This window comes from Narcine bancroftii, chromosome 4, assembly GCF_036971445.1.
Source record: "Narcine bancroftii isolate sNarBan1 chromosome 4, sNarBan1.hap1, whole genome shotgun sequence".
NCBI classification, from domain to species: domain Eukaryota; kingdom Metazoa; phylum Chordata; class Chondrichthyes; order Torpediniformes; family Narcinidae; genus Narcine; species Narcine bancroftii.
The window spans coordinates 78067361-78094508 of record NC_091472.1 but is presented as its reverse complement, the minus strand read 5'-3'; the positions used below and the strand labels follow the sequence as shown (position 1 = coordinate 78094508).

At 37.7% G+C, this 27148-nt stretch overlaps 1 protein-coding gene across 9 annotated transcripts in view; it reads left to right on the top strand.

Moving 5' to 3' along the window:
* abch1 (ATP-binding cassette, sub-family H, member 1) overlaps positions 1–27148 on the top strand; it is a 127981-nt gene that overhangs the window by 13987 nt on the left and 86846 nt on the right. For 5 of the 9 annotated variants that reach the window (XM_069931723.1, XM_069931722.1, XM_069931718.1 and 2 more), the window contains exons 3-8: positions 3847–4063; positions 7450–7582; positions 8271–8430; positions 8651–8805; positions 15123–15230; positions 23913–24006. In XM_069931723.1, coding sequence (XP_069787824.1) covers positions 7461–7582; positions 8271–8430; positions 8651–8805; positions 15123–15230; positions 23913–24006 — 639 coding nt within the window. In that variant the 5' untranslated portion in view covers positions 3847–4063; positions 7450–7460. Of the gene's footprint in view, positions 1–3846; positions 4064–7449; positions 7583–8270; positions 8431–8650; positions 8806–15122; positions 15231–23912; positions 24007–27148 lie in introns of those variants that run through there. The other 4 variants (XM_069931720.1, XM_069931719.1, XM_069931717.1 and 1 more) reach the window with 2 other exon arrangements.

Sequence of the window (27148 nt, the reverse complement as noted above, 5' to 3'; positions counted from 1 at the left end):
AATTATTATCTATCATTATTTCTAAGCACCACCCTTCTTCCATTTAAATCCGCTACTTTTTTGGTATCTTTCATAATCAAAGTTTTTCAATGGCATTATCTCAGTTTTGTCCATATTTATTTTATATCCTGATATTTTTTTTTCTTATGTTTTTTGTCATCTGTATCAATGATTCAGCTGGGTCAGACATATATAATAGCACATCAACAGCAAATAAACTGATTTTATGTTCTTCCTGCCAACTTTGAAGCTCTTACCATCCAGATCTCTTCTTACAATCACCACCAGAGATTAAATAGCTTGGATAAATAGTGCTGGAGATAGGGGACACTCCTGCCTACTCAAGGGAAAGTAGATGACATTTGGTTATTAGTTATAATTTTAGCTTGTGGCTTATGATAGAGCTTTTATCCAATTTATAAATTTTCTACCTACACCAAATTTTTCCAATGCTTTATATAAGGACCATTCCATTTGATCAAATGCCTTTTCTGCATCTAAAGAAATAGTTACATTTGGATTCAACCTTGATTTTGCCATATGTATTATATTGAATGATCTACCTGGACTATTTGCAGATTGTCTTCCTTTAATAAATCCTACCTGATCTGGATGTATTAATTTTAGTAAATACCCAATCTATTGGCTAGTGCCTTTGCTAGCATTCAGGAGTGATATTGGTCTGTATGATGAGGTTTTTAATGGGTCTCTACCTTTCTTTGGTAGCGCTGTAATTACAGCAGTTGAAAAAGTTTCCAGGAGGGTCTGGGTTTTGTTTAATCAGGGAAGGGACTGGACAACTGCTGGAGTTCAATAGATTCTAATTCAGGGATGTAATTTTTTTTGCTGGGGATGGAGAATGATGATAGTGGTTCAGTTCTTCCACCTCACTCAGAAATTTTATCAATAATGTGCCAATTGTTTTGCAGTCTCTGATAGTTCTGCAGAGCTTGTTCAATTGCAGATGGGAAAGAGAGAGGAAGAAAAATGGTAAATGCTAAACTAAAATTAAAATAATCAATTTGGCCAAAACAAATATAAAAATTGCATGTGACTATTTTGGCCTCAGCTGGAAAATTATATCGAATTCTGGAAATGGCTGAACAGGCTCAATGCCTTGAATCGCCCTGTGCATGCTGTAGTCAGTGCTTTGTGATGCACAGTGGTTAAAGAAAATGTGAAGGGAGCACTTGCAGTACCCAGCAGTGTCACCAGGTGGAGCAGTGCAGAGTTATTTCAAACTCACTTTGAATAAACCTCCCACTGTGGCTGGAGGTCATGGGTAGAAAGATGAGGCATATTTGTCTCTGTGGAGTTAGACCTAACCGTTTGCATTAATTCACGGATTGAGATTAAATGCACATTAAGAGACAAAGAAATAGGAACAGAACTCCTTGCAGAATGGGGTGGTACGTTGGCGTAACGGTTAGCGCAATGCCTTTACAGCACCAGTGATCGGGACTGGGGTTCGAATCCCATGTCATTTGTAAGGAGTTTGTTCATTCTCCCTGTGTCTGGACGGGTTTTCCCTGGGGATTCCTGTTTTCTCCCACCGTTCGAAACATAGCGGGGGGTGTAGGTTAATTGGGTGTAATTTAGGCCAAAATGGGCTGTAACTGTGGTGTCTAAAAAAATTTAGAACTAGGGTCAGAATATCTGCTCAGCTTTTTGATTACACCATGACATTTCTAAATGCAAAGGAAGAGACCTGAAACATTAACTCTTTTTCTCTCTCTCTACAGCTTAGAGAAGGTTAGTGTCAATTTATACGAAAAACCTTAGAAGGCTTTTTAAAGTAATTGTAAAAGAGAGGGGTCCTTGTCTCAATGTAAAGAAATGATTATTAACTGATATTAATGGAAAAATTCTTCAGTCAGATGATGTTGAAACTTTGGAATTGTCAAGCCCCTTCCTTCTCAGGAAACATTTGAATCAGCTGTTGTGCAGCTTTGACCAACTTCAATTTGGCTACTGGCCAAACCATATAATATAACCGTATAACAATTACAACATAGAAACAGGCCAACATGGCCCTTCAAGCCCATGCTGAACACTTTCCTCCATCTAACCCCACTGACCTACACTCAACCTGTAACCCTCGATTCTTTTCCCATCCTTATACATATCTGTGACGTGATCAAGCAGACACGAAGCGAGTGATTAAAAGCTGGACATGTCTCTACATGCTGCTGGCCCAGATCCAAGGCTGGTATGGAGGGAGGAGACAAACGCCATCAGCCTTTATTGGGAATGTACAGGGAGGAGTTACTGAGTCAAAGGCAGGCCAGACTGTACAGTCTAGTGAGATCACACATACACTATTGTGTTCCACCATAATGTCCAACTTCTCCTTAAATGCTAATATCAAGCCTGCCTCCACCACTTTGTCTGGATGCCTGTTCCACACACCCAACACTCTCTGAGGAAAGAAGTTCCCCCTCATGTTTCCTCTAAACTTTTGCCCGCTAACTATCAACTCATGTTCTCTTGTTTGTATCTCCCCCTTTCTTAAAGGAAAAGGCCTCCCCACGACAACCCTATCTATACCCCTAATAATTTTAAATATCTCAATCAAATCCCTCTCAACCTTCTATGGTCCAAAGAATAAAGACCTAACTTATTTAATCTTTCCCTATATCTTAGACCCTGTAACCCCAACAGCATTTCAGTAAATCTTCTCTGCACTGTCTCCAATTTGTTGATATCTGTCCTATACTTTGGTGACCAAAACAGTACACAATAACTCCAAGTTTGGCTTCACCAATGCCTTGTACAATTTTCACATAACATCCCAGCTCCTAAGATTTACAAAGGCCAACATACCATAACCTTTCTTCACCATCCTATCCACATGTGACTTCACCTTCAGGGAACTATGTACCATTATTCCAAGATCCCTCTATTCTACTGCACTCTTCAATGCCCTACCATTCACCATATATGCCCTATTTTGAGTAGCTCTACCAAAATGTAATGCCTCACATTTATCTGTATTATACTCCATCAGCCATCCTTCAGCTCACTCTTCTAACTGGCCTAAATCCCTCTGCAAGCTTTGAAACCCTTCTTCACTATCCACAGTTCCACATATCTTGGTATCATCTGCATACTAACTAATCCAATTTACCACCCCATCATCCAGATTATTAATAATATATGACAATGGATCCAATACTGAACCCTGAGGCACACCACTGGTCACTGGCTTCCAATCTGACGAACAGTTATCTACCACTACTCTCTGGCATCTCCCAGTCAACTATTATTGAATCCATTTTACTTCTTCAATGTTAATACCTTATGATTCAACCTTCCTAACTAAACTTCCCTGAGGAACCTTATCAAAGGCCTTACTAAAGTCCATATATACAACATCCACTGCCTTACCCTCATCAACTTTCCTAGTAACCTTAAAACATTTGATAAGATTTGTCAAACATGATCTTCCCCTCATAAATCCATGTTGACTGTTCCTAATAAAACCCTACTTATTCAAACACTTATATATACCAACTCTAAGAATACTTTCCATTAACTTTCCCACCACTGATGTCAAACTTACAGGCTTATAATTACTAGATTTACCCCTAGCACCTTTTATAAACAATGGAACTACATGAGCTTTCCTCCAATCCTCCAGCACCATTCCCATTACTAATGAATTTTAAAATATCTCCATCAAAGCCACTACTATTTCTACACTAACCTCCCTCAAGGTCCTAGGGAATATCTTGTCAGGAACTGGAAACTTATCCGCCTTATTTTCCTTAAAAGTGCTAGTACTTCCTCTTCTTTAATCATAATTGTTTCCATAACTTCTCTACTTATTTTCCTTACTTTACACAGAACAATATCCTTCTCCATAGTAGATGCAGTCCTCCAAGCTCTCCACTCAGCCCTAGAACATCTGGATGCCAAGGACTCCTATATTAAAGGGCTGTTCATAGACTACAACACTTCTGCCCCCAGCAAACTCATTCCCAAACTTCAGAATCTTGACCTCAGCATCACCTACTGCAACTGGATCCTTGACTTCCTGTCAAACAGATTGTAATCAGCAAAGGTGGGTAATAACATCTCCAGGATCACATTCCTCCAGGATGTGTACTCAGATCCCTACAATACACTCTCTACATCCATAACTGTACAGCTAAATATTATTCCAGCTCCAACTTCAAATTTTCCAATGACTCTACAGTAGTCGGCCAGATACAAATAAAAATGAGACAGAAGCAGAAAAGAGATTGAAAGTCCACTGGCAAAGTGTCAAGATAACATCTCTCTCTCGATGTCAATAAGATGATTATTGACCAGAAGTGCAGGGTCAACATCCCTATCAACATTAATGAGACTGAAGTCAGAAGAATATATAGCTTTGTTCTGAGGAATAAATGAGGAATAAACCATTGACCTGAGCTTGGACAGCAAAGTTGATGTAACAATTGATGTAACATTTGGCATGCCCTCCTGTCCCTTGACAACACTTCAGATGTCCCATTTAAAGCATACTTCTGGATACACCACAGTGTTGCATGGAAGCTGCTCTGCTCAAGATGGTAGAGAATACAGCTCAGAACATAACACAAACCTTCCTCCTCTACATGAACTTCACTTACATCGGCCACTGCCGAGGAAAAACAGACAACGTGCTGAAGGACTCATCACACACCAGACGCAATCTGTTCTCCATCCTGCCAATAGGAAAAAGGCTTAATATTGTGGGAACATGCACCAATAGGCTTAAAGACAATTTCTTTCATGCAACTATCAAGCTTCTGAATAAAGCTCATAATAGTGTGAACACATTGATTTTGCTTGATGCTAATTCATCTTTCTTCTCCTTATAACTCTATACTTTATTATTGTGTTGTTACATGGTTGTATGAATATTCCTGATAACCTGTCAGTCTGTTTGTGGGAAAACCCTTCTCACTGTACTAGTATTTTGTGACAAATAAACAAAATTAAAGCTTAAACTTAATATTCAAGTGTGAGGCATTTGGGCACTTAGAGAATCATGAAAAATAGTGAAAATGTATGCAACAGTAGAGAGGGGATAAATGATGACCCATAGCTTCATTGAAGAGTGGAGGAACCATTTGACTTGTGCAAACCAAGGCTCTTTGGCTCCTGGAGGATGAGAACTTGTGGAACATCAGCAGCTTTGTAAAACCAAATCAAGTTTATTGACATCTGATCACACAAGTACAACCTGATGGAACAGATTTTTCCGGTCCTCAATTCAAAGCACCCAGACACACAACCAGACATAACACACATATAGACAAACCATACATATGCAGGACAAGTATTCATACATACAAATAAATAAATATTGTGTCGTGAATGTGAGAGTCTTGAATGTTTAGTGTGAAAAGTTCCTTTGGTTGATCGACATTCTCACTGCCCATGGGAAGGAGCTGTTCCTCAGCCTGGTGGTGCTGGCTCTGATGTTCCTGCATCTCTTTCCTGACAGGAGCAGCTGAGAGATGCTGTGTGCAGGGTGGAAGGGGCTCTCAATGATTTTGCATGCTCTTTTCAGACAATGATCCCAGTAGATCACGTCAAGGGAGGTGAGGGAGACTCCAGTGATTCTCTCTGCCGCTCTTATGGTCCATTGGCCTCTGATCTATTTCTCTGCAGCAACTGGCCCACCCTGTAATGCAGCCACCCAGGATGCTTTCAATAAAGCTCCTACAGAAGGTTGACATAATGATATACGATTTGTAATACCCCATAGTCACATTTCTGATAGGGAGGATAATCTAAGGTTGAAAAATGAATTGTGAGGAAAATCAGACATGTTTAATAATGCGTAGGAGATTACAACGCAAGGATGGATTGTAGCATTCTGCAGTTCCCAGAGACACGTCAATCTTGAAAGACCACTTTGCAAAGCCAAGTTCTTGGCTTTCATCTAGACCAGGGGTGTCAAACTCAAATTCACGGAGGGCCAAAATTAAAAACTTGGACTAAGTCGAGGGGCAAACTAAATATTCATTGAAAATTTTCAACAACATCTGCATGTTTTTTCTTCTTTCAACATATGTAATGTTAAACTTTAGGATATAACTTTAGGAGGATAATATTACAGGTCAGGAGTAGGTAGCTCAAGTTCACCCTTTGCTTGACCTGAGGGAAACATATTTGGTCCCTGTGGAGATGTAGTCAGCATTCACAGGCTGTGTCCATTTTGGCCTGCATCAGGACTCAGCATTTCCTGCTCACTCCTCAGGCTCTAGGCCTCAATTCACCCTCGACCCACCATTCCTCTACCTGACCAGTCCTTTACCCAACCTCTACTCACCCCTCACTCCACTCGCTCTGCCTCTACCCACCCCATCCTATACATGCCCCTCTACTGCCTCTCCCCTCAACCTGTTCCTCCCTCTACCCATCTCTCACCCTCTAATCACCCCTCCCCTACTTTCCCTGCCCCTCCCCTTTTACCTCTTCCCTATCCACCCCTCCTTCTACTCATCCCTCCCTCTAACTGCCCCTCGCACCACCATAACTTCCCCTGCCCATTACTCCTCACCTACGCCCTCTGCCCACCCCTGCTTACCCACCCACTCAGGCCCAGTGCGCTGCCGATCAGCCTTTGTGGACAGCCACCATCTCTCTCTTCACGTGCAGGGCTGAACCAGCTGTCCCTGGGGTCCGCGCGGGTGCAAGCGCTGAAGGCCGTGGCGACCAGGAGAAGTGCGCTCGCGCTGTGGAAGGGCCGTCTGGTGCCAGTTGCGCGGGGCTCGCGCTGCCCGGGGGCCGTGCGCAGCCTGCCATGCCCGTCATGCCGACAGGAAATCACAGGCACTCGCCAATCCGCCGCACTGCTCGACAGGTGGGAGAAGTGACTGGTTGTGCGGGGAGCCTTCCAACTGGCTTGCCGGCTGATGACATCGACAGACTTCTCGTGTTACAATTTCTCGTGTTAAAATGGGGAAGGATGTGCAATGAATGGGGAGGATGGTGGGGGTGACATTGCCAAAAAACAGCACCGGCTCTCGCTGCAGGGCGGGCCACCTCTAATACATTTTTGAAAAGATCTTGCGGGCCAAATATAATTATATCACAGGCCAAATTTGGCCCGCGGGCCAGAGTTTGACATGTGCGATCTAGACCTTTTACCAAGCTACAATTAATGGTTAAAGCAATGGAAGATGGCAGAATGCAACTGTACCATTTTTTGGAATAATCTCAAATTCATATCACATCTTCTTTAAACTTCTTGCACATATCTCATAGCAGAAAGGGTGCATGATGAAGTAATCAATAGGTATGAGAAGTTTTAAAAGCCAGGTTCCATTCATTTAACTTCACTAAAAATATTTTTTGTATGTTTCCCGCGAAGTTGGGATTAATTTCTCTAGTATTTTAATTTTCTAAGTTTCACTGAAACATTAATTTCAATTTCTTTTTTTTAATTACATTTATATTGATGAAATGAAGTAATCTTACCAATGGATCTTGCTTCATTCGAAGACTTCAGCCAGCCTGCTGTCAAGAGTAAGGGAGTCTGTCTGTCCTATGGGAAGCTGAATATACTTGATAATCTTAGTCTCACTTTGCCACAAGGGCAGATGTAAGTATATTACCAGATTATTTTACATTTATTAGAAATTTCCTTTCAGTTAATTTAGCAAAATGGTTTTGGCTTCAAAATCAAATTGAATCTGTCCCTTGTCATTACTCAAGAACTTAACTGTTCAAAGTATGGATATTCCAAACCAGTTGTATGTAAAAACTGAAGCACAAGTGGGTTCCTGAGATGTGATGAACCATTTGTTTCACAGAGGTATTCAGACCATTGAAACTCATCCAGTCCAAAATGATGGCCACCAAATTTCAGTGAAGATCTCCAACAGGAACTAATTTTGCTTGACATTTCTATGTCTTAAATACTCAAAGGGAGCTTTGGGGGATGAAACTCCTGCTCCTGGCCCACTACTTGACCTATCACTTCTGGCCGAACATTCGCCCATATTTTAATTTCCTTCATCATCTCATAAGCCACTTTCCTAAACATCAATGTTCTTCAATCTTCCTCATTTCACCTCATTAACCCCCCCCCCCCGCCACCACCACACTCTGCCCCCAAGCCCTCCTCCATTCATGATAATGATGACATACTCTAATGGGTGATATTTACTAGCTAGTGACCTCAGTAAGATAAAAAAGCTTTTCCTATGCTATACCACTCATCCGTTGGAATGTCCCATGTGTACAAAGACTATAGGATGTTGATCATGTGCACCTCCTTTCCCATGCAGATATGGGCTGCTTGGTCCAAGTGGATGTGGGAAAACCACATTTCTCCGATGTATCTTGGGAAGATTGCGCATCTCGAGGGGTCAGATTACAGTTCTCGGGAAACCTCCAGCATTCCCAGGGCATGGGGTTCCAGGCAGGATGGTGGGATACATGCCACAGGTAACAAAACCCCATGCAGTTTCCTGGCTTTGAAATATGTAAATAGGAACAGAATGGGTGAATAAGACTAATTGGATTGATTTTCTGAAGAGCCAGTATAGATTTGAAAGTACAGTCCTTCTCCATTGTGCTTTCCTATGATTCTGTGAAATTGGATAAAAATGTTCCCTATTAATTGTACATTTTATGTTCACACACATCCTTTTGTAATTTCTTTCAGGAGCTTGCGCTGTACAATGAGTTTAGCATTACTGACACCTTTCATTTCTTTGGCCGCATACATGGGCTGAACAGTGAAGATACAGAAGCCCGCCTTTCCTTCCTGATCAACTTCCTTGATCTTCACAATAAGAACATGCTTATAAAACACCTCAGGTTTGCAAAATACTCTGTTTTAGGACATCAAACACGAATTACAGAAACGGCCGTTCTCCAAGGAGGATTGTTCTCTTTAATTCCCCAGCTGAAGTTCATGATTTGATAATCTCAGTTGTGTGCTTTTGTTTCATCCTAACAAAGTTTTATACAAATGAATGTTCATAATTTCATAAAATTTGTTTGTGTTGTAAATGTCACATCCAAGATGATCATTTCTTGTCCTGCCTCAAATGCTCTTGGAGGAAATGGGAGTGCATTACCTCTTGGACACTGAAACTACTTCTGAGGTGTTGGAAGGGAGTTTCAGGTTATAGCTCTCATGACATTAGAGGAAGGGCAATATATTTACAATTCAGGAATATATGCAGTTTGAAAGGGTACATAGCGTCCCCAGGCAATTCCTGCCGTTGCCACCCCACTTCCACCCCCTCCCCCCACCGGCATTTTCTCATACTTTAATTAAGGGCTCAAGCCTGAAACGTCAGTTATGTATCTTTATCTTTGCTACATAAAGGACACTGTTTGATCTGCCAAGCTTCTCTAGCATTGTGTGTGTTTTTACATAGTGTCCCCATGCTCCTGCTGCTTTTTTCCTTGATGGTAGAAGCCTTCCATTTAAGAGGTGCTTTTGGTGCAGTCCGGATGGGTATCTTTTTCATGAATGATACAGAAACCTGAAGGTGAAGGGAGGAAATGTTTAGGGTGGTGGATGGGGAGCCAGTCAAATGAGCTGCCTTGCCATGGATGCTCACAGAGTCATAGAGTAGTATAGCTTGGAAATGGGCCCATTTCACAAGATGGCAACCTAAGCTAGTCCCATTTGCCTACGTTTGGCCCAAATCCCTCTCAATCATATGAATGTACCTGCCCTGATGTTTTTTTTTTCCAGCATTTTCATTATTCCTGCCTCTTCTACTTTCTCTGGCTGCCCATTGCATTTATTCACAGAGGGTAAAAAAAAAAATTGCCCTTCAAGTTTCCTTAAAATCTTCATTTTCTAACTTTAACCTAAAGTTCTCTGGTTTTAGACTCCCTTTCTGCTGAAACAAGAATGTGGCTATCTATCCCTTTCTTCATGCCCTTCATGATTTTATAAACCTCTATCAGGTCAACCCTCAGCCTCCTTTGGTCCAGAGTAAACAGTCCCATCCTATCCAATCTCTCCATATAACTTAACCCTACCAATCCCAGAAAATATCCTTGTGAATCTCTTCTGTACCCTCTCTAGCTTAATCACATCCTTCCTTTTATGTGATGATGAGAACTGCATACCAAAGTGTTCTGACCAGCATTTTGTACAACTGTAACATGACATCCCAACTCTTACACTCAGTGCCACAGATGATGAAGGCAAGCATGTTATATGCCTGCTTCATCACCTTGTCTACCTGTGTCACCATTTTAAGGGAATTATGTACTTGTACCCCAAGGTGTACTACCCAGGACACTGCCATTCATTGTGTATGTCCTGTTACAGTTTAACTTCCCAAAGTGCAGCAGTTCACATTTGCTAAGTTAAATCCCATCTACCAATCCTCTGCCTATTTTCTCAGTTGATCAATATCCCACTGTAATTTTTAGCAACCTTTTTCTTTATCCATTATGCTGTCACTTTTGGTATCATCTGCAAACTTACAATTCATGCCATCTACAATCTTATCAATCATATATTTACCAAACTACAGAGTACTGAGCACTGATCCCTGTGGAACACCATTGGTCAAAGCCTCCAATCTGAAAATCAACACTCCACAACCACCCTTTGCTTTCTACCACTGGCTCATCCTGGATCCCTTGAGTTCTCATCTTCTGTATCAGTCTACCATGAAGGACAATTGTCTAAAGCCTTGCTTAAATCAATGTTGATAATGCTGTCTTTAATCCTCTTGGTTACCTCTTCAAAAAATTGTGAGACAATTTTCCATGTACAAAGCCATACAACTCCCAAATCAATCCTTGCATTTTCAAATGTAGATAGATTCTGCTTCTCAGAATTCCCTTCAGTAAATTTTACATGAATAATGCCCATTGTCCTGGCTTGTCTTTGCAGTACTTCCTGAATAATGGCACAACATTTGCCATCCTCAAGTCTTCCAATATTTCACCCCTGCTTAATGAAGATACAAAATCTCAGCCAGGGCCCCAACAGTTTTGACTCTTGCTTTCCACAACATTTTAGGATAGACTTGTTCAAGCCCCAGGAATTTATCTACCATTATGCTCTTCTGAACTTGAGCAACAAAAATAAGTTCAAATTTTAAACCCTAAAGTCCCAAATTATATTAAAATGCAAGTCAAAACATACCTATAAAACAGAAAATGCCACAAATACTCAGTAGGTCAGACATCATCAGTGAAAAGAAGAGAAGAATTAATGTTCCAGATTGAAGACCAGTTTTTCCAGCATTTTCTATTTTTTAAAGATTTTCAGCAATTGGTGTTTTTTTCTTTATTTTCATTTTCCAGCACTGCTGTCACATTTCAGATGTTTTGGCAGTTTTTGATGATTTTTGAAATTTGTATGATAGATCAGGTATTAGAACTACAGTCAGATGTTCCTTTTTCTTGAGACACAACTTTTGTTCCAATCAATGGGAGGGAAATCTACTGTCAGCAAGATTGGCAAAGGTTTGCAGATGTTCTTATTGTTCAAAGCACCTGTCACATTTAACGCATGCACTGCCATCTTATGGAATGACAAGAATCCAGATGCTTTGACAGATATGTTGACAGAGTTCTACAAGAATAATAAGAGAACAAACTAGATGCTTGGAGAAGATTTCATCTGAGAGAGGGATTATTCCTTTTATTCTAATAGACATAATTTGTATTCTACAATTGATTTATTTTTATTATCTGCACAACTTCAAGGTAGAATAAAGCAAATAGAATATGTCAAGAATTTTATATGATTATTCCCCCTTGTTGGCAATAACAATGGTAGATAGACAAGAACCTGTTTACAGATGGAGGTTTAATTCTATGTTATTAAAAAGGAAAGGAAAGATTTTTATGAATTTATTAGAAGACAGATAAGATTCTTTTTCAAAACTAACTCTAATTCAGTTCCTAATGAATTCATTTTATGGGATTCAATGAAAGTGTATGTACATGGTCAAATAATAAGTTATTCTTCTAAAATTAAGAAGGATTACATAAAAGAATTGGAACAATTGGAGACATAATGAATTTAGAAAAAGATTTGCAGAGATAAGTAACTGAAGATAAATGAAGATCCCTATAAATATAATATGATGCAAACATATAGAATAGAGAAAGTGATTATGAAAATTAAACAGAAGTATTATGAATTAGGTGAAAGAGCACATAAGGTTTTAGGATGGCAACTAAAGACAGAACATGCTCGAGAACAATTATTGCAACTAAAATGATTCAAATCTAATTTCATACAAATCCCTAGAAATTAATAATAATTTTAACCAATTTATTTAAAGTTGTTTAAATCCAAATATTTGAAAGATATTAACAAAATAGTAAATATTTTTTCCCAAATTAATTTACCTGAATTAAGTTTGGATGACCAAAGAGAGTTGGCTGCACCTTTCTCTTTGACTGAGGTTAGGGAATCATTAAGTTCTCTACAGAGAAAAGGATGGTTTCTGCCTGAATTGTACAAAGAGTTAAAAAATTTATTAATTCCTCCATTTATGAAAGTATAAACTCTGGCGGACAAAACCCAGACATCGGCAGAATCTTTTTATAAAAGCAATAATAACAGTGATTCCAAAAAAAGATAGATATCCTTTAAAGTCATCTTCATATAGACCTATATCTTTGCTAAATGCAGACTGTAAAATAGTTGCAAAAATATTAGCAAATAAGTTGGCAAAATATTTACCAAAGCTAATTAATGTGGATAAACCTAGATTTGTTTAAAAAAGTCAATAGATAATGTGACTAGATTGATGAGTATAATACATTTGGCACAGAAAAGAGAAGATTTGAATGTAGCAGTGGAGTTAGATGCGGAAAAGGCATTTGAGAGACTAGAATAGGATTTTTTATTTAAAATACTTGACAAGTTTAATTGGAACAGTCATTTATTAAATGGATTAAGGCCTTAGATAATGGACCAAGAGCTAAAGTAGTGACAAATGGGGAAAGTCTCTGACTTTTCTCAATTAAATAGATCTAGTAGACAAGGGTGTCCATTATCACCAGTTTTATTTATTTTGGCCATAGTACCAGAGGCAGAATTGATTAGGTATGATCTTGACATTAAAGGTTTTATAGTTGGTAGAGAGGATCATAAGATTAGTCTATTTGTGGATGAAGTAATAATCTATTTGGCGGAAACAGAAACTTAACTACATAAATTATATTCAAGATTAAAAGAATATGTAATATTATCTGGTTACAAAGTAAATTGGAATAAAAGTGAGATTATGCCACTTACCATGGGTTATTATACACAGTGTAAATTTAAATGATCAGTTAGTGGAATAAAATATTTAGGGATAAGGATTGATAATAATTTTAAAAATATATTTACGTTAAATGATAATTCCTTACTTAAGAAAATTGATGAAGATTTAAGAAGATGGATTGAATTACCTATAACTTCATTGGGAAAAATTAATTGTATAAAAATGAATATTTTTCCTAGGATACAATATCTTTTTCAAACATTGCCTATATTTATCCCACAAAATTCTTTTCAGGAATTGAATAAATATGTAAGGAAGTTTCTTTGGAAGGGCGAAATTTCAAGAGTTTCACTATAAAAATTAACTTGGAAATTTGAATGGGGGGGTTTTACAACTTCTAAACTTTAAAAATTACTACAATGCAGCACAATTAAGATTTCTTTCTTCCTTTTTTGAGGAAGATAACCAGCATTAAGATAGAGATGGATAAAATAGGGGAGACACTACCTGAAGATTTTAATAATAAATGGGATAATAGATTAATAATTGGAGAAATAGATATTGCTGAAATATTTGATCAATATATGGAATAAGGTAAATGTTGAACTGGGAATGAAGGATTATCAGATACCAAAAATGCCATTGATTCAAAATAGGTTTATTCCTTTTACAATGAATAATAGACTTTTTTAGTAATTGGTCTAGTAAAGGATTTAGGAGAATAGTGAATTGTTTTGAAGAGAGGAGCTTAATGACATTTGATCAATTGAAATATAAATATGGGATATAAAATAATACAATATTTTGTGATTATCAAATAAAGGTGTATTTACGAGATAAATTGGGTCCGACAATGTTATTGCCTGAAATGAGTGAAATAGAAAGTTTGATTTGTAATAAACCTATTAAGAAATTTATTTCAGCTCTGTATTCATTATTGAAAAAGGGAACATGAAAAAAAGGAATCCATAGATCAAAACAGAGATGGGAAACTTATTTAGATATTAATATTGAGGAGAAAAATTGGTTGGAACTGTGTCATGATAGTATTACAAATACAATAAATGTTAGATATAGATTGGTTTAATATAATTTTTTTACATTAATTATATCTTACCCCACAGAAATGAAATAGACTGAAATCAGATTTATCAGATAAATGTTTTAGGTGTAATCAAGAGATAGGTACTTTACACTCCACTTGGTCATGTTCAAAATTGAGACCATTTTGGACAGAACTAGGAGCATTTTTAGAACAGATTACTAAAGTTAAATTTCCTTAAGATCCAGTGCTTTTCCTATTAGGTAATATATCTGGGATTAGGCCAAAATTAAAATTTAACATGTTTCAAAAGGAATTTGTGAAAATTGTATTGGCAGTTGCAAGAAATTGCATTGCAATGATATGAAATCAGATTCAAATTTGGGAATGGACAGATAGCATGCTGAAATGCATAGTTGTATACCTCTTGAAAAAATTACATATAATTTAAGAAATAAATATGATAATTTCTTAAAAGTCTGGTGCCCATAATTACACACTGTAGGTATTACCTTATGAAATTATCCCCTAAACCTCAAAAACCTTATCAACCCCTTGATACAGTTCAATACAGTAGAGGCAAAATTTGATTAAATCAAGTGTAACTTTAGTAATCAGATGTATTTTTCATTCTTCTTACTTTTATTTTGTATTTTCTTCTTTCTTTTCCTATATTTCTCTCCTTTTATGTTTTGGGGTTATTATTTGGGGGAGGGTGTGGGAGGGGTTGTGGGGGTATAAAATACTATGTATTACTGTTTAGAGATGAATGAAAGACAAATCTGTATTTAGATATTATTCATGAATGAAATTTACATAAAATATTCAAAAAACAATAAGAGACCAAACTGCTGGCTTGATGTGTGACTTGTGACTTTTCTCAGTGGTGGACAGAAACGACGCGTTTCTCTTGGAGCTGCTTTACTCCAGGAGCCACAGCTCCTTCTATTGGATGAGCCGACTGTTGGAGTGGATCCAGTGCTACGAGCCAGGTAATACCATAAATCAGACTGTACACTCTGGCCACTTGATCCGTAATAAAGTTTTCTCCATTCATTTATTTTAATGATGAAACCTGCCAAAAGTATAATCGTTTGGATATTTTTGAAACAGTAACATTGTTTGCTCCACGGCTGGTCATTGTGACTCTAACTTCCGGGCAAATACTGTGGGATTCCCTCCTCGTCCACATCTCTAGCTCTCTTTCTTCCTTTAATATACTTGTTAAAAATGATTTATTTCGGTCATTTGTCTAATTATTTATTTGTGTCTTTTTTAAATAACTCTCTTCGGAGCATATTGGTATATTTTACAATGTTGAAGGAATACAATGTGAATGCAAGTTGTACATGTGGCTATCAATTATTCTCCTCTGTGGCTGCCTTTAAAGTCAGATCTCCATATGAGAAGGTGTTTTCTTGTGCTTCTCGAGTGGTTAACTAGCGTTTTCCATGAATGTGGGGTGAAGGAGAAATACCTGTACACAGTTATTCCCACCAATGTTTCAAGTAATTGAAAGCCCTCCCCAAATCACTGGGATTTCTACAGATGCATTTGTTAATGTTAGTTAATTGTACAAGCCTTGTGACTGAGCTGATATTATTGGAATTTGAGTAAGCCCATGGAACTGTGGATGTGCAAAATGTTTTCTTTGACATTGTCTAATTATGATGTTAAAGTCAAGTGAGTCCCTAGGAGCTATCTTATTTGTAGAAATCATTGATCTGTTTGATCAATGGTCTTAATTAAAATTTCTACCCATGACTAATGATGTAAAAACAGAAAATGCTCAGCATCTGTGTAAAGAGAAAATGAGTTAACATGTCAGGTTGAAGATGCTTTACCAGATGACATCTTTGCCCTGAAAAATTTAGTCTTTTTTTTTCTTTCCACAGATGCTATCAGAACATGTCCACCATTTCCTCTTTCAATTTTCAAACTCAAGCATCTACAGTTTTTTTTTTGTATTCATGACCAATGATATGGATAAACACAGTTCTCTTTTCCTCACATCTCCCTGTTCCAAAGAAAACATCTCCAGACTATAATTCTGTCTGCCACATCCTTCTTGGAAGCTGAAGACCAGACAGAATGCAGTATTCCATCTATGGTTTCACTCCTATTTTATACACTTCCAGCCTCCATGCTCTATTTCGTGTCCCATCTGCCTCCTTCACCACCTTCTCCATCTGTGCTGCCTTCAGGGATCTCAAGAAATGTATTCCAAGGTCCTACAGTTCTTCCTCATTCTTCATTATCTTGCATATTCCCTTCCTTTGTACCCCTACCAAATTCATAACCTCACACTTTCCTATACTGAATTCATCTGCCATTTTTCTTCCTGCATGTTGTATTTTTTTTTAGTCTACAGCTTTCTTCCTCACTGAATTCCACTCCTTCAAGGAGAAACCTCTTGTCTTTGCATATATCATTGATAATGCTCCAGTTAATTTCTCATTTGTGGTGGCTCACCACTAGGCAGGCGAACCAGCCCCGCTTGTAAGCCACGCGGCAGGGCAGCCGGCCAAAATGGCGCTGTCGGGGGACTTCCCTTCCTTCCAGCACGGGGCTCAGAAGCCTGTGCTGGGAGACCACGTGACACCCGGGTGATGTCAGTGCCCTCCAGCGCGGTTCTCAGCTAGGTCCGGGCTGGGAGTATAAGTGCAGCCCAGCAGCCTGCAATAAATTAGTCTGCTCACTGAGTTCAACCCGTCTGGTTGTGTGTGTTCCTTCAGGAGCAGTGTCGCTGCCACTACACATTCACCTTTTCTAATGCCTTGGTGTTTCCTTGAAATGCTGGTGCTCAGATATAACGTTATACTCCTGATTGGCTGATTGGTGAATGGTCGGTAACAGGTCCTATGTAACCCAGAGAACTTCTGCAACAACAACTGAGATAATGTTTTTTAAAAGTAAAACATTCCAGACCATTTTTCAATTGAGCCACATTGGGTTTAAGGGTAAATGACCAAGAATTTTTGGGCTTAGGTAGTTGTTATATATAATATCATTTGTGAAGCAACTAAAATCAGCAATGATCAAGAAACCAGAAATAAAGAAGTGTTAAGAACAGAAAATGCTTCAAACATTTGGCTGACCAGGCATTATCTGTAGAAAGATAAATGTGAAAATGTTTCAGAATGGTTCTGTAAAGAGTATTGCATAAGGCTGTGTGACTTCAGGAGTTTATTATATTTAAGAATTATTGAATCCAAGCATTCCATGATGGTGAGCCAGTGTGGTTAGTAAGCACAGAGGCAATGGAAATGAGCCTGGGAATGAATTAGATTTCCGATTTATTGTCAGGTTACATACATGACATCACATACAACCCTGAGATTCTTTTTTCCTGCAGGTGAGGCAGAATCACCACTTATTGGTAGTGCAAAAAAAAACTGTACTTAACGTGCACATGTAAACAAATCAACAAATGTCACCAAACTGACTGTGCAATACAGAGAGAGAAAAATCAATAAAGTGCAAAAGTAAGAGGCCTTAAATAAGTCCCTGGGGCGTGGCAAGATGGCGTAAGGAACAGACGTGCCTTCCAGTCCTCTCCTGACTCTAACTTATTGTTTTGTCTTTAAGTGCCCGTTAAAACTCTTTAAAAAGTTTATAAATAGTATGAGGTGTTGAATTAATACCTAATGGTACATTTGTTAAAAAAAAGTAAAAGGAAACATCAACAGATAGTTAAAAAATTATATTTTCTGAAATTATCTGAGCCTACTTGTTTACAAAAAGCCACGACTCAGTGTGGATTGGATCCAGGAAAAGAAGCGCAGAATTTGGCATTGGGATTCCACTCTGTATCGGTTGGTCTTTCTGAAGGTTGTTCTCAGCAGCCTTTAGAACAAAGGGCTGGCCGGGTGCCAGTATTTCAAACAACGTCTACTGTGAGTGTTGTTACTGAGACTTTGACTGCTGAATTAGCTGGGGCACTACCAGTTGGAGAATTAAAGAGTTGTCATTTGACTGCTACACCACCAGTTACAACAGCTCTTCCAGATACTGACGTAACGAAGCTTTTAAAGGAGGTTTGGATCAAAGAGAACCCTGATCATCAGCCTCCTGACACTTCTGGGGGGGTCTGTGGCAGGGCTCTTACACGGAGTCAAACTGCAAGAAAAGCTACTAAATTAAAAGAAGGGATAGAAGGTCCTCTGATTCCACAAGAACAGCAGGATCCCACCATGTTTGGATCTATTTATGTTGATATACTTTTCAAGAGTCTTGAACATAAGATATTTTCTTCAATGATGCATTTAGGTGATTCTATGAATAATCTTACTTCTAAGATTAATGCATTGGTGGATGTCAATACTCAACAGATGGTTGATTATGGAGCTTTTAAAGTCGAAACTATTGAAAGACTTGAGATGTGTGATCAAGGATTATCTGATGTACAAGATCAATTGCAAGATGTGAATAAAACAATTGAAATGCTACAGATTCAGAATAAAAATTTAGCAAAAAAGGTTGATTATTTGGAGAACCAATCCAGACGGAATAATGTGAAAATTGTCGGCTTGCCAGAAGGCATAGAAGGGCCAGATCCAAAAAAATTTTTCACTGAATGGATTCCACAAGTGTTGGGACAAGATAGGTTTCCTGAAGGTTTAATATTGGAACGGGCTCATAGAGCTTTGAGAAGGAGACCTTTTTCAGGACAGAATCCAAGACCTGTTCTGGTTCGCTGTTTAAATTAATGTGATAGAGAGACTATTTTACGTATGGCTATTAGAAATGCACAGCAAAACAGATCTCCTTTGATGGTTCAGAGTAATCGTGTTTTCTTCTATCCGGATTTGAGTCAGGAAATTATGTTTTAACGACGTGAATTTAATTCTGTGAAAGAATTATTGTGGAAAAAAGGATATAAGGCAACATTTAGATACCCTGCGGAACTGAAGATTTTTCAGGATGGATATCAACCAAAGTTCTTTGATAATCCTAAAGAAGCTATGGATTTTCCTCAGTCTTTACCAATTACGCAATTCCAGGAACGATGTAGTCCTCCACGGTCTCCAAAGAGGGCAGAGCTGCAAGAAGGGAATCTGATTTCTGGAAGAAATGGAAGAAACCGTGGTCACAATGGCAAAGTTGATTGGAAAAAAAAATTTTTTTTAAATTATTTTTTGTTGAGAAGATTTCAAATAGTGATGGGAGTTGGGAGAGGGAACTGGGTGGGCACCAATTTCCAGAAGTCATCAGCTGCGTGTGAGTTATCTCACACCCAATATTTTGGGGGAGTTATCGCATTAGGCGGTTTAAACAGGAGGAGGTAATTGTGACCTCCGACCTGTTTTTTTTTCTTTTTAATTTTTGGGTTAGGGAGTGAAGCTTTTTTTTATTATCTTTTTTAAATAATTAATTTTTTTTATATATAACTTTTTTTTTAGTTTTTGGTTGTAATTTCAAAGGGGAATTAAGGTTTTTTTTCTTTCTTCTTTTCTTTTTTTGGGGGGGTTTCTTTTTTTCTTTTTTTCTCTTTTTTTCCTTTTTTTGTTTGTTTTTTGTTGTGTTTTATTGAGTGAAAGAAATGTCTAAATTGAAGTTTGCTTCTCTTAATGTTCAGGGTTTAAATAATCCTATTAAGCGTAAGTGCTTATTTAAAAAAATTAAAAGTTGATGTTGCTTTTTTTACAGGAAACTCATTTAACAGATAAGGAACATTTGAAATTCAAATGTGAATGGGTTGGGCAAGTTTTTTATTCTTCGTTTAGTTCTAAGGCAAAAGGTGTGGTAATTTTGGTACATAAGAATCTACTATTCCAGTTACAGAATGAAGAGAAAAATGGTGGAAGATTTAGGACATAAAATAGCTGAAGAAGCTTGGATGGAAATTTGTCAGAATAGTATTCAGAAATTAATTAATGCTAGACTAGCAATGATTAATTATAATTTTATTCATCAGCTATATTTAACGCCGGAGAAATTTTAAAAAATTTGGTCTTAGTAAGTTGGATTCTTGTTTTCGATGTGATCAGACGGCCAATACATTTTTGCATACTGTTTGGCTTTGTGATCGATTGCAACAGTTTTGCAAAGGTATTCAATCTGTTTTTAACAGTTTATATAATATCCATCTTGTATTAGATCCCGATATATTTTTATTAGGGAACATGCAATCATTAATTGATTTAGGTTTAGAGGATTATCAGATTTCATTTATCTATTTAGCTTTAGTTGTGGCTAAGAAATGTATAGCACTTACTTGGATAGATAGAAATATACTAACTTTAGATAAGTGGTATTTGGAAATGAAATTTTGTTTGACTATGGAAAGGATATCTTTTTCAATTCAGGATAAGATGTCTTTTTATAAGTTAAAGTGGACTCCGTTTGCTAATTATATGCATTTAAGTTTGATTTAAATATATGTTTAAGCGTGATATTTTAGTATTGACAATTTTTTTTTGTTCTTGTTAGAATTTTTTTTAGGTTAAGTTTTATCTCTTTTTTTTGTAAGTGGGTATTTTTTTTTCCAAACATAATATTGTCAATTTTATTAATTATTCACTCTTTATTTTGGTGGGGAGGGTTGGACTAATTTAAAGTTAGACTATTAATATTGTGTTACAATTAATGGGGGGGAGGTTATTTTGTGTAGTTTTCTGATGTAATATTGTAACCATACCTTTTAATTTTTTTTTTCTATTTTTCTTTAAATGTAATTCTTTATTGTATTCATGTTATAAAATTTTAAATAAAGTCTTCAAAAAAAAAGTCCCTGATTCAGTTTGTCGTTGAGGTGTCTGATAATGGAGAGGTATCAGCTGTTCCTGAACCTTGTTGTGTGAGTTTTATGGCACCTATACCTCTTTCCTGATGGTAGCTGTAGGCTTCTTCAGGTGTATTCTCTGCTAAGAATACGCCAGAAGAAGAGAAAGTGGCCCTTTGATTTGCTGTTCAGGTGGCAGTGCTAAAAGCACAGCGCTGGCCACCTGAAAAACAGCTGCACCGGGATGCGCATCTGAGCGCATTCCAGCTCCTGTCCCTTGGGCTGTCAAGTTAGGATGGCTGGCTGTCAGCTGGGACAACAAGCGTGGGCTATCAGCGCGGGGACATCCACTTTTAGGCGGCTGCATTCAGATGGCTGGGGAGGCCACTGTGCTGCGGCGATTATCCCTCTCAGAGGAGGGTTACAAAGTTCACCTTGCAGGTGCTTTCTGCACATTCACGTAGCCTCCCAACAGCCGCATATTGCCAAAATATGCGGCTTTACAAGCGGGGCAATTGACCACCTGAAAGTGCCTAATGAGAACAGAATGTGTGCTGGGTAGTGTAGATCCTTGATGATTGCTGCTGTACTGCGACCGCAGCATTCGCTGTAGATGTTCTCGATGGTGGGGAGGGTTTTACCTGTGATCTCATGGGCTGTGTCAATTACCTTTAGCAGGGCTTTATGCTCAGAGGTATTAGTGTCCCCATAACAGACCATGATGCAGCTGGTCAGCACACTTTCCACCACACATCTGTAGAAATTTTCCAGAGTTTCTGATGTCATATCAAACCTTTGCAAACTCCTGAGGAAATAAAGGTGCTGACATGTTTTCTTCATGATGCCATTTATGTGTTGGGTCCAGGAAAGATCCTCTGAGATAGTGACTTGCAAGAACTTAAATTTGCTCACCCTCTCCACCTCTGAACCCCCAATGATCAGTGGATTATACACAGCTGGTTTTCTCTTCCTGAAATCAACAATTAGCTCCTTGGTTTTGGTGACATTGAGTGTGAGGTTGTTGTTGATACACTATTCAGCCGTTTTCAATTTCCCTCCTGTTTGCTGAATCATCACCTCTTTTTATATAACGCACTACAGTGGTATTGTCAGTGAATTTGTAGATGGTGTTATTGTCGTACCGAGCTACACACTCGTAAGTGCATAACGCGTAGATCAGTGGGTTAAGAACGCAGCCCTGTGGTTCTCTGGTGCTGATGGAGATTGTGGTCTGGAGGTGAGGAAATCCATGATCCAGTTAGTCAGTGGAGTGTTGAGTCCCAGGCCTTGGATCAATTTTGAGGAGATGATGGTGTTAAATGCCAAACTGGAGTCAATAAAGATCATCCAGATGTATGCATCTTTGCTGTCCATGTGTTCTAGGGCTTTGTGTAGAGCCACTGAGATGGCATGTGCCATAGACCTTTTCCTATAAAAGGTGAATTGGAACAGATCCATGTGGCCGAATTGATTATGATTAGGTCAACAGAGTTTAATAGTTTTATGATTGGCATTTACCTTTCTTCCAAATCTTCACTACTGCTTGCATCTTGCTTTATTGTTTTAAAATATCTTTTGTTTCTGAATTCAACTACTCAGTGCACAGTAATTTATTTTAAGCATCCTCTTCCTCATTAACATCTTTCTGTGAGTAGCTGTTAGGTTGTGATTTACACCTTCATACTTAGGCATTAACAAGCAGGAACACCAGGGTTGCAGTTGGAGACTGGGGGTTTGTGATGAAAGAGTTGGGGAAGGCTATTAAAATAAATAAATGGAATTGGAACCCCAGCTGGCGGTTCAAATAGTGTATCAGCATCCTGGAGAACTTCCATGTAACACTCACACTTAAAATAGCAGAAACATAATGTGAGGTGTATAAAGAAACAGAACATTTTATATGAAGCCAAAAGTGAGGTGAAGAGAATTTGCTTTCATAAGGAATGCAGTGATAGAAAGAAAGGTGAAGTACACTTAGTAATAAGGAAATCAGATAAATGTAGGAGAAGCAGATAAGATAAATGTGGAGAAAGAGTAAGAGAAAGATTTATTGAAAATATTTACCAGATAGTAGGCACAGAAATAACAGGAAGAATTGTCCTCATCTGCATTTAAAATGCAGCAAATGCACAGTTGTTCAATAGACATCCAAAAGAGAGCAATCAATTGCTATTACCTGAATTAACCTTTGGATGAAATTGTATCAATTAGTTTGCCCTATTCCCTGTCACTATTTAGAGGAAGCAGAGGCAGATGACATATGCTATGACTAAAAGTTGAGATGCCAGATTAACATCTGATCGGACAATGTGCTTCAGTATCCAGGATCTGAAAGCATTTCCAGCCAATGGAGAAGACCAGAAGCATAAGCCCTTTTTTCACTGGCATCCCAGTTAATTGGCCGTTGGATGTCACGGTTAAAATTTTTCCTGTTCCCACTGGGCCACTTTTAACTGTTACACAAGTCATCCCTGCGGAAAGGAGGGTGTACCTTCAACCAGGATGCAACTTGTCCTTTTTCCACTGGGTTAATCGGCACGCCAGGGATGTGAGTAGGGGTCAAGGCTGTCAATACTCAATGTGATTTTTGCGTGACGACGCCGGCGTGCCAATCGATTTGCTTTCCCACTGGACCCTTAACCAATAAATTGACCATTAATTCCTGGAACAAGATGCCATTGACTTGCTTATCTCTTAGTTGAAGTTGGGCCATCATTTGCAGAAACTTGTAGAGATCAACCCTCAAAATTTACTGATTCTCTAGTTAGAAAGAGAGAAAATGCAATGTGTGGTTTCCAATTGTAAAGGTTATTTCCTGACAATTTAATACTTTAATTATTAACAAATAATAAATGTGTGAAATGAGTCAGCCTCAGATTGCTAATACATGTATTTTTGCAGATAGTTAAATCTTGCCATTTTATTAACCTTTTCTCTTTGATCTCTGGAGGATTTGGCAACATTTGGTGGACATAGTGAAAAACCAAAAGACTTCAGTGATTGTAACAACTCACTACATCGAAGAAGCCAGACAAGCTAACCTGGTAGGATTTTACTTTTCCTTTTCCATTGAAGAAGCCAGACAAGCTGACCTGGTAGGATTTTACTTTTCCTTTTCCATCGAAGAAGCCAGACAAGCTAACCTGGTAGGATTTTACTTTTCCTTTTCCATCGAAGAAGTCAGACAAGCTGACCTGGTAGGATTTTACTTTTCCTTTTCCATTGAAGAAGCCAGACAAGCTGACCTGGTAGGATTTTACTTTTCCTTTTCCATCGAAGAAGCCAGACAAGCTAACCTGGTAGGATTTTACTTTTCCCTTTCCATTGAAGAAGCCAGACAAGCTAACCTGGTAGGATTTTCCTTTTCCTTTTCTGGAAATGTGTTCTTAATTACATGAATATTCTAATTAACAAAAAAAAAAACTGCATAAACATTTTTATCCATCAGAAACAGTGGGAGTGAGTAAAATTATCCTGGAGAATCTGAATTAATTTGCAATGGTAAAGACAAGTGATTCATCACAGTGAGTCACTTGTTGCACATATGTAAGTTAGTGTATAGGTTTTTGTAGAGGTTTCTGAAACAGTGAAATTGCTGGTTTCTAAGTAGTTATTATATCATTACATTCTTCCCCACCCCATTCCCATTCTTCATCTGATTTCCTCCATGCCACTACTTTCCCATCCACGTATCTCTCCCAACCCATTCGACCCACCACATTCATCCTGTACAAATGAGGCACCATCCAGCACCTTCTCATGGTAAAACAACAATTGTCACACATTTTGAAATCAGAGTTCAATGTGTGTTGCCAGGATGGAAAATACCCACATGGCAGGCTTCTAAGTAGCTCAAAGACATTTTATAACATGACTCGCTAAGAAATTGCAGAATGTCTCAAGAAGTAGTCCATTAAAATTCTTAGTGGCAGTCATTTTTCCATTTTCCTGGAGTACACTATTTCAGTTCAACCACATCTTCAGTCGCTGTTACCACCTTGAAGGCTCAATTTGTCAGAGACAATGTTTCAGAAGTTGGAACAGACAGCAAGAGGTAAAATACTGTGGGTGTGTTTATATACCTCAGTCGACAGTACAGGGATGTTGCGCTTTTAGAAAACAAAGTAATGCAAAGTCATGACATCTGCACATGTGCCAAGAAACACGAGTTTAAAATATATTTATTTGTTGTTTAATTTACATTTTTTCACATCAATTCCACAGAAGTGAATTTAATTACACACCTCAAATTTTTGGGTAGACTGTAAGGACAAATTTCTGTATTCCAAATGACCATGTTATGGGGGTTGCCTGGATTTCAAAATTAACTCATAACAGAATATAACAAGGAATACTTTATTAAAAGGAAGAACAATTAATTTATGACAAGATATCACTGAACACTGTTCATTCCCTCTCACTCCCCCACCCTCATTTTCCTACTTGATTTTATGTTGGCTTCTGTTTATAGATTAATATTGTTCCTGATAATCCTAAAGATTTGTTCTGGGAAATAATTATTCCATTATTACATTTGGAACAAACAGTGCCAGTTATTCCGGGTATGTTTATGGATTAATGATTTGCCATTTAAATAGTGGAGGTTCAGATGCAAGGAATGAGTGGAGCTAGGCCCCACTTGCCTCTGCAGCTCAGCTTTGTTTTTTTTTCAAACTTTATTTAAAGATAAAAGAAACATAACATACAATCCAGTATTCAAAAATTGATTTTACAAGAATAATCCCAAACCTACCCTCCCACCCCTTCAGCCAACTCCCTTAAGGGGAGCCAAAAATATAAATGATATATATAATTTAAAAAATTATAAATGTTGAAAATAATTCAAAGTATATCTAAATGCATATATTTCAAATACGGAAACCATTTGCTAACAAAAAGGGAATAATTATCAAGTAAATTATAAGTATTTTTTACATAACAATACAAGCTTTCATTTAATTCTGCCAACATAATATATTAATCTCTGTATTATCTTTCCAAGTACTCGCAACACATTTACGTGCTACTGATAACACCAAATGTACAAAAGCAATTTGAATTTTATCCAACCCCAATCCCCTCAATGAAATCAAATTACCCAACAAAAAAATCATTGGATCTAATGCTAATATAAAATCATACAATTTTTCCAAAATGATTGAACTTTAACACACGTCCAAACAGAATGTAGAAAAGTTCCAATACATGAATCACATCTAAAACATAAATCTAAATTACTAAACGCATATTTTTTCAGTTTCTCCAGAGTCAAATGTAATTGATGTAAAAAATTATAATTAACCATTCCATATCTTACATTTGTCAATTTGATTACATTGTCCTGACACATATCCTCCCAATCATCTTCAGGAAAAATAAACACTAAATCACTTTCCCATTTAAGTTTAGATTTTTCCCAGTCCGGTTTATCCATATTATCTTGTAACAAATTATACATAACTGAAATATAACCCTTCTTTGGCACAGAGGAAATCAAAGACTCAAATCACGACAAAATGGGTAAATTCATCTCTCTACCATAGTTATCCGTTACCAAAGCTCTGTTAATAATACACAAACAAAGAATTTACAGATATATCATATCATTCTCTTAATTGATTAAAAGAAAGAAGTTGTCTCTCTTCAAAACAATCCTGTTTTGTCTTTATACCCTTAAAGTCCCAACTCTTTAAATAATTATAATCCTGTAGCAAATTCAAATTCCAACGAAATATAAATTCATTTACCTTAACCTCAGAAATGCACACCATTTCCACTTTAGCCCAGCTAGGAGGATAATCTAAATCCATCAACCTGCTAATAAACTTCAACTGGGTCACTTCATAATAATTTTGAAAATGTGGTAACTGAAGTCCACCTAATGCATATTTCTTTTTTTCCAATTTTTTATTTTTCACACCATAAATCACATTAACCATGATACACACTTTTTCCTTTTCACACATATACAGTGCCATTTTCTCCCCCCCCTCCCTCCTCCCATCCCACCCTCCCTACCTCCCCACTCCCGTCCATTTAAAGTACAAAATCTAGGATACATTAAACCAGTCAAACAATGTTGTCATTCAATAAAAATACCCCAGAAATTCTACTGAGTCCATTCTTTCCTTTCCTTCTCCTTCCATCAACTTAGTTAATGTTTGTCCCCGGTAGGTTTTCGCTATT